Below are 13,082 nucleotides of genomic sequence, written 5' to 3'. Positions count from 1 at the left end.
CAAGTTTTATAGCTTTAAAATATGGCACTGTCCTTTCCTCTTTGGAAATGCATGTGGTGACTGAGACTTGTTTCAGAAAAGTATTCAAATTTTAAAAGTTGCTCTGCCTTATAACCACACCTTTGATGAGTTTTTTTTAAATTCAGCAAATCAGGAAACAATTCTGCTGATTTCCTATCAGCACTGGCAGCTTTTCCACACTCTTTCATGAACATCAGACGAGCCTCGTCCATCAGATATGCAAGAATTCCATTGACATCCAAAACACGTGCAAGTTTGGATTCCAGGTTTCCATGGCCTCATGGAAAAGGCCCTTACAATTTTCACTCCAAAATAGTCTCACTCTCAGATTATATTTTGTTTGATTCGTCTGCAACAATCCTACTATTTAACAAAATAAAATGATTTCTCCTTTGATTTCTCCTTTGGATTTGTCTGGGGTGCACGTTTCTTTGGATTGCTGAATTTAAGCTGTGGTTTAAGATTTTTTTTAAACACATCTGCATCCCAAATTGAAATAAGATATTTCATTAACTCGTGGAGTCAAGCTGCATAATAAAATAAAACAACTTTGATTTTTTTGTGATTAACTTTATTCCAGCAGTTTCAATAGAACTGCACTGTAAAAAAAATTGCAGGGACCGCATTTAATCACTTCGCTGTTTGTAACTTGATTTCAAATTACTGTGCTAAAGATGAAAACATTCACCAAATGTTTTCTTTAATTTCATGTGAATGAAAATCAGAGACTATGTAAACCCTTTTATAGGCATTCCTGTTCATGACAATGCTCAAAAAAAACCCCAAAGCAATTAAATTTGATAAAGCTCTTTAAATGCAACTACCAAGTGCAATGAGCAGAATCAGCTGACCTCATTAACTCAATATCAGGCAGAGAGAATTTTCAAGGCAGAGTCTGAATTAATTCTTTCAAGCTAGTGAAAGAATCTGCAGACATTCAATTTATAAGAACATAAGAAATAGGAGCAGGAGTAGACCACCCGGCCCATCAAGCCTGCTCCACCTTTCAATAAGATCATAGTTGATCTTATCATTGACTCAACTCCACCTACCAGCCTTTTCCCCATATCCCTTAATTCCTTTTTTATGTAAAAATCTATCCAACTGAACCTTAAATATGTTTAATGAAGTTGCCTCAATTCCTTCTCTGAGCAGAGAATTCCACAGATGCACGACTCTCTGGGAAAAACAGTTTTTCCTCATCTCCATCTTAAATCTACTCCCCTGAATCTTAAGGCTGTGCCCCTAGTTCTGGTCTCACCTACCAGTGAAAACTATTTTCCTGCCTCCATCTTATCTATCCCTTTCATAATTTTATGTTTCTATAAAAAATCTCCACTCATTCTTCTGAATTCGAGTGAGTATAATTTAGTCTCTCCTCGTAGGTCAACCCCCTCTTCTCTAGGATCAACCTGGTGAACCTCCTCTGGACTGCCTCCAAGGCCAGCATATCCTTCCTAAGTATGGAGGCCAGAACTGCACACAGAACTCCAGGTGTGGCCTCTCCAGTACCGTGTAAAGTTGCAGCATGACCTCCCTGCTCTTGAATTAAATTCCTCGAGCGATGATGGCCAACATTCCATTTGCTTTTTTAATAACCTATTGTACCTGCAACCCAACATTTTGTTATTCACACACAAGCACTCCCAAGTCCTCTGCACTTAAGCAAACTGCAGATTTTCACCATTTAAATAATAATCTGCTCTTCTATTTTTCCTGCCAAATTGGATGACCTTGCATTTTACTAATGTTGTACTCCATCTGTCAGACTTTGCCCACTCACCTAACTTAACTATATCTATCCACAGTCACTCCATATATAATTTGCTTTTCCACTCAATTTAGCATCATCCACAAATTTGGCTCCTCTACACTGTCCCCTCTTCCAAATCACCAAAGTAAATGGTGAACAACTAAAGGCCCAGCACCAACCCAACTACCACTGTCTGCCAATCAGAAAAACACCCATTTATCCCAACTCTCTGCCTTCTGTCAGTTAACCAATCCTCAATCCATGCCAATATACTTCCCCCAACTCCATTCATCTGTATCTTATTGATGTCTTTTGTGTGACACCTTATCAAACGCCTTATAGAAATCCAAATACGCAACATTAACCTATTCCTCTCTATCTACTGCACCCATTATAACCTCAAAGAAGTCTTTCAAACAAGACCTTCCTTTTCTGAAGCCATGTTGCATCTGCCTGATGGAACCCCTTCATTCTAAATATCTCACTATTTCATCCTTAATGACAGCTTCAAGCATTTTTCCGACTACAGACATTAAACTAACTGGCCAATAGTTACCAGTCTTCTGCGTACATCCCTTTTTAAAAAGTGATGTGACATTTGCTGTCTTCCAATCTGCCGGGACATGTCCAGAATCCAGAGAATTTTGGTAAATGACTACCAACGCATCCACTATAACTTCTGCCATTTCCTTCAGTACCCTGGGATACATCCCATCAGAACCAGGGGATTTGTTCACTTTCAGTCCCATTAGTTTGCTCATCACTATCTCCTTTGTAACAATTATTTTATTGAGGTCCTTACCTCCCTTCGCATCCGTATCACCACTCTTTGGCACGTTGGACGTGTCTTCCATCGTGAAGACTGACAAAATATTTGTTCAATGCCTGGCCATTTCCTCATTACTCAAAATCATTCTCCCTTTCTCATCTTCCAAAGGACCTATGTTGACTCTAGTCACCCTCTTCTGTTTTAGACATCTATAAAAAATTTTCCTATCCATTTTATATTTTGTGCTAATTTACCTCTATAGTCCTTCTTCCCTTTCCTTATTTCTTGTTTAGTTGTCCCTTGTTGCCTTTTAAAGTTTTCCCAGTCCTTCAGTTTCCCACTACTCTTGGCTACTTTGCACATGAGCTTTTAATTTTAGACTTCTCTTTATTTCCTTCGTTAAGTAAGGCTGACTCTGCCCTTTTTTTGTTAAAAAAAAGGAATATATTTTTGTTGAGCATTGAAATGTCTCTTGGAAAATCTTCCACTGTTCCTCAACTCTTCTGCCAACTTGCCTGTGCTCCTAGTTCATGCTGACCAATTCCTCCCTCATCCTGTTGTAGTCTCCCCTGTTCAAGCATAATACACTAGTTTTAGATCTAACTATTGTACCCTCCATCTTTATGAGAAATTCAATCATATTATGATCACTTTTTCCAACAGGGTCCCTTACTACTAGATCGTTAATTTTACCTATCTTATTGCACAATACAATCTAAACTAGTATTCTCCATTGTGGGTTCCTTAACATGCTGCTCAAGAAAGCTATCACAGATACATTCTACGAAATCATTCTCCAACTTCCTCGACCAACTTGATTTCCCCAATCCACGTGAAAGTTAAAGTCCCCTACGACAACTGCTGTTCCAATCTTACATGCCTCAATTGTCTTTAGGTTAATTGCCTGTGCCACTGTACTATTCTTATTTGATGGGAGATAAGACAACTCCCACCTGTGATTTTTTTTTTTCCCTTTACTATTTTTGAACTCTATCCAGATGGATTCAACATTCTGCTCCTTCGATTTTATATTGTCTCTCATTTTTGATTAACAGCGCCACCCACCACCTTCACCATCCTGTCTATCTTTTCATATTACCTGATACCCTTGAAAATTTAACTCCCAATCATGCCCATCTTGCAAACATGTTTCTGTGATGGAAACTAAAATTATGTTAACTTTACAATTGTATACAAGTTACATGAAGCAGGGGAACCATGAGGAAGATATACTAATTCAAATATTCCCCACAAATCACAAAACTGTTTCTCACAAATAAATGAAATATAATTAGATTTGATATGACATAAACATTTTACTACATTCAACTGAGATCGTCAATTTGACCCAAATTTTGTGAATAAATAAATACAAAAATAATACAGATCTGGTCACATAATTTTCTTCCGTCCTGTTCATCTTTGTAGTATTTTGATCATTATAAACGTCAAGAAAGGAATAATTTAAAAGGCAGGGCAAATCAAAGGTAAAAATGTCATAAAAATATGAACTAGTCAGATTCTTTAAGAAAAAGCTACATCCTATCAAAATTGGGCAATGTAAACTTTTTGAAGTTACAAGATTTTTATGTTAATTAGGGAAGTAAATTTGATTTTGCGCAGTTTTATAAAATAACTATGTACAATATTCATTTTAATCACACATTTGTCATTGATATCTTTAGAGAAGGGGAATAAAATGCACATAAGCAGGGCAGCACAGTTAGTGTAGCAGTTAGTGCAATGCTGTGGCAGCTCCAGCGACCAGGAGTTTGAATCCAGCACTGTCTGCAAGAAGTTTATATGTGATCTCCCCATTCCTGAGTGGGTTTCCTCTGGGAGCTCCGGTTTCCTCCCACTGTTCAAAAAGGTACCGCTGATGTAGGTCAATTGGGTGTAATTAGGTGGCACAGGCTCGTGGGCCAAAAAGGCCTGTAACTGAGCTGTATTTCTAAATTTAATCAGAACATAGCATACACATGATGTTATTTATAACTATCATCAATTCCGAATTTCTAATACTAATGAGATAACAAACACAAAATGCTATACAACGGCAGAATTTAAATTGCACAGAATAACTGCAATTATTGCTGACGACATTTGAACTGCATATCTATCTCCACATCACAGATCAAGAGGGGCACTCCAAAATCTCAAGGAAAGAATTAATATTTTCCTCACAACAAATGATTTTTAATAGACGTTTCCAAAATGTGCCTTGCTCATTAATCCAATTTCCAGTTCTATAGATTTCAACTGCAATATCCATTGAAGTCAACAAAAAAGTGACAACTTCAACACTTTTATTTGAAAGCCTAAACACAAAATCTTCCTCAACAGCTTTCCTCATCCTTAGTTTGTCAAATTTTGTTACTCCTTGTGATCAATATAGAGCGACAACAGACCACAAAAATATTTTAGTTAACTAAACCAATCCAAGTTGATATGTCACTCAAGGTCAATAGCATAAAATACAGGACTGGTTCTAGCTTTGATAGATTTATGCACATTCTTATTTCTAGAACATAAAACACACAAGTGAAACATTAGAAATGTCATATGAAACTATTTATAATAGCTAAATACGACTTATGGTGCATTTGTTTTTGTGTTTACTATTTGAAGAATATCAACTAATCAAAACTATTGTCAAGTGACCAAGCATCAATTGCCAATTGTGGAAGCAAGTTCCATCATGCATGGAGGAGTATTTCCTAAAATCCGGTCTTGAGTCCTTATAAATGTATAAACAATTCTACTTCGGATGATTATTTGTTAGTCCAGAAGACTCGAGGGGGGTTAAAGAAGTTGACTAGGAATGCGTGGCAGAATCTAATAGCGTCGACTCTGCTTGTGTGAAGAAAGCCTGTAAGAACCAGATTAGGGTAAAGATCTGCTTCAAATTCTATTCAATGCTGGCAGAAGAATCTTGAACATCCACCCTTTTCTAGCTAGGCACCATCTTTAACTTTATTAATCAACTTTATTACAATCAATCCCCTTCACGCCAAGGCTCTTCAACACCCAACCTGATTTGACTAAACATTATCATTCGAAACCATAAAACATTTACCTTAACAAATTTTGTTGCCTTTTCACAAACAAATAATTTCCCTTCTATCTAGCCCTTTACTGTTTCCTCTACTAACTTGTACAATGGTAGGATTAAAAAGGTCTCAAATGACAAAATATTGTAGCCTCCTCATCCACAGATCAATGTGAAAGTTCAATTTCTGGAAATTTTGCCTCATTCTTTCAAAGTGGAAAGTTTAAATCTGAATAACTATTGTTACATTTGAATTACAAAATACTGGTAACAGTCTTCAAGCTGTATGAAGTACAACAAAGCTGCTTTACAGAAACAGTACAATACATCAAAAACTCTCAATAAGGGAAAAATAGCACTATATCAATTTATAGAAACAGCATATTTCATGGAATTTATAACAGATTGTTAAGAACACTGTAACTTCATTTTGAGTTCCTGCATTCTGAGTTCCTCCATTTTGAGTTCCTGCATTTTGAGTTCCTCCATTTTGAGTTCCTGCATTCTGAGTTCCTCCATTTTGAGTTCCTCCATTTTGAGTTCCTGCATTCTGAGTTCCTCCATTTTGAGTTCCTGCATTTTGAGTTCCTGCATTGATTTTGCAATTTTTCTTTGAATGATGTGGTTGCATCAAATAAAAATAAAATTGCTTACCAACTCCAGACATTGTTTATGTCCATATGCAGCAGCATAATGTACAGCATTGTAACCCTGCTTGTCTTGAATTGTTGGATTGGCATCATTGTGAAGCAAATACTGTAAACAGCTGTAACACAATTGACAAACAGCAGCAATAAATTTGCATTATATTATTCAATTTTTTCTCCACATCTTCACGATGATACTAGTTACTTGGGGCATCTCATCTGCCCCACCACAGACCACATAATCAGTCAAGGCAAGTCTGAAAGTCACACCTGGTTAGAATGCAGATTCAACTTGCATGATGCTGCCAAAAAAATAAAGCAAGTTTTTTTTTGTGATGTGCTGGCACTGGTTTCAAAAGTTGCAGAAATAGAGAGAAGGAGCACGAGAAAGCAGACGAGAGAAAGAAAGAAAGAAAGAACCTTATAGCATCTTGGCAGTCTGCAACCAGACAGCATCAACATTGACCTCCAATTTCCAGCAAGTTCCATCCTTGTTTTCTCAGTCCCTCCTCTTGCTTACCCTCATCTCCTATTTTTCCTCCCATTTTCCTTCTTTCCCCACCCTTTCTACCAGTCACCCAAACCACATTCTTCCTGTCCCCCACTCTTCCTAACACACAAAAATATGTTTTTGGGAGATAAATTGGGAAAGGTTTGTTTGAGTAGGTTACATACAAACATTTTAAAACAGATCTTATTTGAAATACTGGAGCTATACTAATGCTAGACATATTGGCTCCATAGCTTTTGCAAGAGCTTTCGAGAGTGCTCAAGAAACTTCACTAATGAATTGTTGTTTACAAAGGGCAACAGATGAAAGATCTTGTAGGAGCCGCAGATTGTCTGGAAGAGAACTTGCTGTTCTAAGAGGGTCATGTGCAAGTAGAGATTGTCAAACAGGCTCTCTCTCTGAGAAAGAGAGACTTCTTCTACAGTGTTACAGCCAGCAGAAGTAGCTGGGACTAGAACAGGATAAGCTGCCAAGCTTGTGGAAAGCCTCATTTTGGAAGATGGCCTGGTCAAAGTCCTTGTGGTTCATGCAAGAGGTGAGGACTGGCTGTCTAATGATTCACTTGGAATAAAAGAAACAAAAAGAACTCGGTGGTGACCTGAAAGAAAAAAGTTATCATCTGGAGAACACTGAAGGGACAAGTTTTGTCAGCAAGACACTGGAGTGGCTGATTAAAAAGGAATCAGTTGTGGGTGTCCTGGAACAATAAATCTCTCTCTGAAAACCGACAAGAACCTTCCTGAGCAGTAACCATTTACCTTTCAAGCACCAAAGCCTGGTGAACTTTATAAATGTTAAATTCTGTGCACAGTATAAGAATTGCCTGCAACCAGTGAACTTGGAGGAATGAGAAGTGAGATTGGACTGTAAACCAAATAACTTTTCTGAGCTTACACACACATTACACACACATGCGCTTGGAATTATAAAGGGTTGTTAGGTTAAGTAAGTCAATCATGATAAGTTGAAGTTTGATTCTATTTTCATGTTTAAAGATAATTAAAAGCAACTTTTGCTTAAGTAACCATTTGTCTTGGTGAATATCTATTGCTGCTGGGTTTTGGGGTCCTCTGGCCTCGTAAAATCTTCCTCAGACATCTGTCTCTTCCTCTTGCCAAGTGTCTTTCCCAGCTACTTGTCTCCACTGCCATCAGCAGCCATGTGTACTGCATTGTTACTTTTTCCCTCCATTCCTTCCCCTGCCATATGTATTCACCTATCACCCTCTGTTCTTTTCTTACTATTGTTAATGAACGGTTATGGCCTGAAATGCTGACTTCCTATTGCCTTCCACTGATGTTGCCTGACCTGCTGAGTTCCTCCAGCATTTTGAGAGCAGTATGGCAGATTCAGAAAAGATATCAATAGATTTGTTTAGCTCGCACAAATGGCACATGAAATTCAAAATGAAGAGTGAAGTAATGCATCGGAGAGGGAAAACAAACACAAATAAAAAGTGTAAAAAGTGTAAATAGTGTAAAGAAGTCAGTCACAGATTTCTGAAGATAATAAAATATGTTACTGACGTGCTAAATGAGATGCCTGCAGAAAGGTCATTTTTGAATATTGTCCATTATTGCAAGGACTGCTAGTTACAAAGATATTGTTTACGACTCTACAGAAAACTTGCAACAGCCCTCGAGCTCACAGAAGGTCTTCTCAATGGTGTTGGAGGGGCTAAAGATTTACAATTATAAGATACCAAATCAGCTCAAAGTTCAAATTTATTGTCAGAGTACGTACATGACATCACATATAACCCTGAGATTCTTTTTCCTGCGGGCCAGGCAAAATTTCTACTTCTCTGTAACCATACAAGGACACAAGAAGAGAAATTATGTACACAAAACAAAGAAATGTAAACAAACTGACTGCAAAACAGAAAAAAAAACATTCAATAATAATGTGTAAAGTACGAGTCTTAAATGAGTCTCTGATTCAAGTTTGTTGTTTAGAAGTCTGATAGTGGAGTGGGTGCATCTGCTCCTGAACCAGGTGGTACAAGACTTGTGGCACTTTTACCACTTTCCTGATGGCAGCAGCGAGAACAGATCATGTCTGGATCCTTGATGATTGCTGTGGCTCTCTGACATCAACACTTCATGTAGATTTTCTCCATGGTAGGGTTTTGCCTGTGATGACTAGGCTATGTCCAATACCTTTTGCAGGGTTTTCCACTCAGAGGTGTAGGTGCTCCTATACCAGGCAGTGATGCAGCCGGTCAACACACTTTCCTCTGCATAACTGGAGAAGTTTGCCACGGTTACCAATATCATTCCGAACCTCCACAAACTCCTGAGGAAGTTGAGGTGCTAATAAGCTTTCTTCACGATGCCATTAATGCGTTGAGTCCAGGAAAGGTGCTCCGAAATAGTGACAGGCACAGGAATTTAAATTTGTTTCCCCTCCCCACCTCTGATTCCCTCAATGATCACTGGATTGTGGTTTTCCCTTCCTGAAAAATAGTGTTCTTCTCATACCACAGATGTAAAGCATAGGGCTAAGTATGCAGTTCTGTGGTGCTCTGGAACTGATGGAGATTGTGGAGATGTTCATTCCAATCCACACTGTTTGTAGTCTTGGAGGTGAGCAAATGCAGAATCCATTTATATATTGGGGTATTGAGGTCCCACAGTCAGGAATCGAGGTTTCTTCTTTGGCAAAAAGCAAAATGAAGGAAGTATTTCTTGAGGTTCACAAAATTAAGAGAAATTTTGACAAAGGAAAAAAGACCAGCATAGTTTGAAATAAAACACAAATGCTGGAGACATTCAGCAGATCAAACTGTGCCTTTATTTAGCAAAGGTGAAGTTTGATATCAGGAGACATAGATTTAAGGTAATTAGCAAAACAATTTTCAAGGAGATTAACCTAAAAATAATTACACCAAGGACTGTTCAGGACAAGAACTCACTCCGAGGTGAAAAAACCGCTGGCAAACGAAGGGGAAGCCTCTGATCATGAAGACAGTCCTATCTCATTGACTTCCTGCATCATTGCAAAATAAAAGTCCAACTTTGCTGTAACAGTCATGGAAAAATATCTTCCTGTGACATCTATAAATAGTCATCGCATTTAAGATATTTACTTGAAGCGATGTGACCTTTGTGATCTGCAAGTGTGCAAGTGGGGGAGGGGGGGGAGAGAGAGGATTTGGGGGACGTGGGAGCATCACATGAGGGGTAAAAGCATCATCAGTAATGGGATATAATTTTGTGTCAGCATCCAGCTTTTCTCCAGCAGTATGTTAGCAGATGAAACAAGTTTTTGATTTTGTTGGGGTGTGGCATGGGTTCTTTCAAGTTTTTCTTCAAGAAATATGGAAGCATCAGAGATCCACTGAAATGTCAGCAGATAACTGTTCTGCAGGAGGAAGATGGGTTCTTGTGTGATCGCAGCACAAAGGTCAAAATAGACCGCTGCTTTGCGCAGTGAGGCGCAAGATCCGTAAGGATTCAAAGGGGAAAGCAATAGTCGTTTGATCAGAATCACAGAAGATCTGCACATTTATGTTTTCTGTTGATCATTTACCTTCCTTCATGAAAACATCATCATTTTCACACTGTCAACGGCATTTGAACTCTTTTGTCCAAGTGAAAGACCATTCTAAGGGGAAGCCTCTGATCATGAAGACAATCCTATCTCATTTACTTTCTGCATCATTGCAAAATAAAAGTCCAACTTTGCTAGAACAGTCATGGAAAAATATCTTCCTGTGGCATCTTGCATTTCATCTATAAATCCTTCCATTTTTACAAAATGTTTGAAGAGATCATACTAGTACAATGAATATTAGTCACTAAAGTGAGAATAAAGTAAGAAAAATATTCAAAAATCTGGATTCACACATCATTAGTCAAGTTCATATGATAACAGTGTACAATGAAAACGAGATACCATTTCTCCAGACTGTGAAGCTGGTTATTTACATGAATAAATTACATCGAAAACTTTTTTATAAATAACATATCACTTATAAATATTACATTACATATGCTAGCCCTGTGTCCCCTGAGTTCAGAAGTCCCACGGCTTGGGGGCGGATAAACTGTTTTGCAATCTGGTCATGAGAGCCCAAATGCTTTGGTACCTCTTCCTGGATGGCAGGAGGGAGAGTAGATTGCAGGAGGAGATCATCTTTAAACATATTCTTAATAGACACAAAGATCATTTCTCATTTTCTTTGTCTGGCTAACCCATGTGTGCATCTCTTCAATTCAATTATTCAAAACTGTTCAAAGGCCAAATGATCTCATGCATTCAGAGGTTAAAACTTTGTGCCATTTAATGGAACCACAGAACAAAACAGCATAAAAACAGGCTCTTCAGCCCTTCTAATCCATGCCAAACTATTATTCTTCCTAGTCCCACTGATCTGTACTCCATACCCCTCTCATCCATCTACCTGCCCAATTTCTTCTTAAAAATCAAAATTGAGCCCACATTCATCACTTAAGCTGGCAGCTCATTTCACACTCCAACCACTCTCTGTGTGAAGAAGTTCCCCCTTATGTCCCCTCTAAACTTTCTCCCTTTCACCCTTAACCCATGTCCTCTGGTTTGTATCCTACTTACCCTCAGTGGAAAAAGTCTACCTACATTTACTCTGTCTATTCCCCATAAAATTTAAACATCTCTATCAAATCTCCCCTTATTCTTCTAAGCTCCAGGAAAAAAAGTCCTAACCTGTTTAATCTTTAACTGAATTCCTAAAGTCCGGGCAACATCCTAGTTAATCTTCTCTGCACTCTTTCAATCTTATTGATATCTTTTCTGCAGTTAGCTGACCAAAACTGCACACAATACTCCAAATTTGGCCTCACCAATGTCTTGTACAATTTTACCACAACATACCAAGTCCTATACTCAATATTTTGATTTGTGATGGCCAATATGCCAAAAGCTCTTTGCAAACCTATCTATCTGTGATGCCACTTTCAGAGAATTATATATCTTTATTCCCAGATCCCTTTGTTTTACCACAGTCTTCAGTGCCCTACCATTTACCTTTCTTAGTTTGTCTTTCCCCACACGTTTGCATTAAATTCCATCTGCCATTTTTCCAGCTGGTCCAGATCCCTCTGCAAGCCTTCCTTGCTGTCCACTATACCCTCCAATCTTTGTGATCTGCAAATTTGCTGATCCAGTTTACCATATAATTGTCCAAAGCATTGATATTGATAACAAACAAAAATGGTCCCAGCACTGATCCTTGAGACACACCAGTCTGAGAAGCAATCATCCACCAATACTATCTGGCTTCTCCCGTCCAGTTATTGTTGGATTCTGTTTACTTCTTCACCATGAATACCGAGTGTCTGAACCTTCTTGCCTAACCTCCCATGTGGGAGCTTGTCAAAGGCCTTACTACAGTCCATCTAGACAACATCCACAGCCTTTCCTTTATCAACTTTCCTGGTAATCTTCTCGAAGATTGGTTAAACACAATCTATCACGCACAAAGCCATGCTGACAATCCCTAATCAGTCCTTGGCTATCCAAATACTTGTATACCCAATCCCTAAGAAAACTTTTCAATAACTTGCTTACTATTGACCTCAGGCTCATCTGTCTATATTTTCCAGAATTACTTTTGGAGCCTTTTTTAAACAATGGAACAATATGAGCTACTCTCCAATCCTCCGGCACCATGCATGTGGCAAAGGACATTTTAAATATTTCTGCCTCAGCTCCTACACTTGTCTCCCTCAAGGTCCATTGGAAAGTTTTGTTATGCCCTAGGGATTTATCCATCCTTATTTGCAAGCACTTCCTCCTCTTTAATCTGTATGGGTTCCATGACCTCACTGCTTGTTTTCCTTAATTCCTTAGATTGTGCCAGTTTCCTGAGTAAATACTGGTGCCAAAAACCCATCTGCCCCATTTCTTCTGACTCCATACATAGCCAACCACCCTGATCTTCAAGGTGATCAATTTTGTCCCTTACTAACCTTTTGCTCTTAATATACCTGTAGAAACCCTTAGGATTTTCCTTCACATTGTCTACCAAGCAACCTCATGCCTTCTTTTAGCCTTCCTTTTTTTTTTTGAATATTTTATTTTAAAATTTCCAATATATGATTACAAAAAGGAGGGAGGGAGGGAGGGAGGGAGGGAGGGAGGGCGGGAGAGAGGGAGGGAAGGAAGGAAGGAGGGAGGGAGGGAGGGAGGGAGGGAGGGAGGGAGGGAGGGAGGGAGGGAGGGAGGGAGGGAGGGAGGGAGGGAGGGAGGGAGGGAGGGAGGGAGGGAGGGAGGGAGGGAGGGAGGGAGGGAGGGAGGGAAGGAAGGAAGGAAGGAAGGATTGATTTAACCAATCACAAATACAATCAACT

General features: G+C 38.8%; 1 protein-coding gene across 4 annotated transcripts in view; it reads right to left on the bottom strand.

The window, feature by feature from the left end:
- Positions 1 to 13,082, bottom strand: part of LOC138761810 (serine/threonine-protein phosphatase 6 regulatory ankyrin repeat subunit B-like) — a 149,077-nt gene that overhangs the window by 42,806 nt on the left and 93,189 nt on the right. For all 4 annotated transcript variants that reach the window (XM_069934576.1, XM_069934574.1, XM_069934577.1 and 1 more), the window contains one exon: positions 6,247 to 6,358. In XM_069934576.1, coding sequence (XP_069790677.1) covers positions 6,247 to 6,358 — 112 coding nt within the window. The remainder of the gene's footprint in view (positions 1 to 6,246; positions 6,359 to 13,082) is intronic.

The sequence above is a fragment of the Narcine bancroftii genome, chromosome 4, assembly GCF_036971445.1.
Source record: "Narcine bancroftii isolate sNarBan1 chromosome 4, sNarBan1.hap1, whole genome shotgun sequence".
In the NCBI taxonomy this organism is placed as follows: domain Eukaryota; kingdom Metazoa; phylum Chordata; class Chondrichthyes; order Torpediniformes; family Narcinidae; genus Narcine; species Narcine bancroftii.
This window is presented reverse-complemented; position numbering and strand designations above follow the sequence as displayed.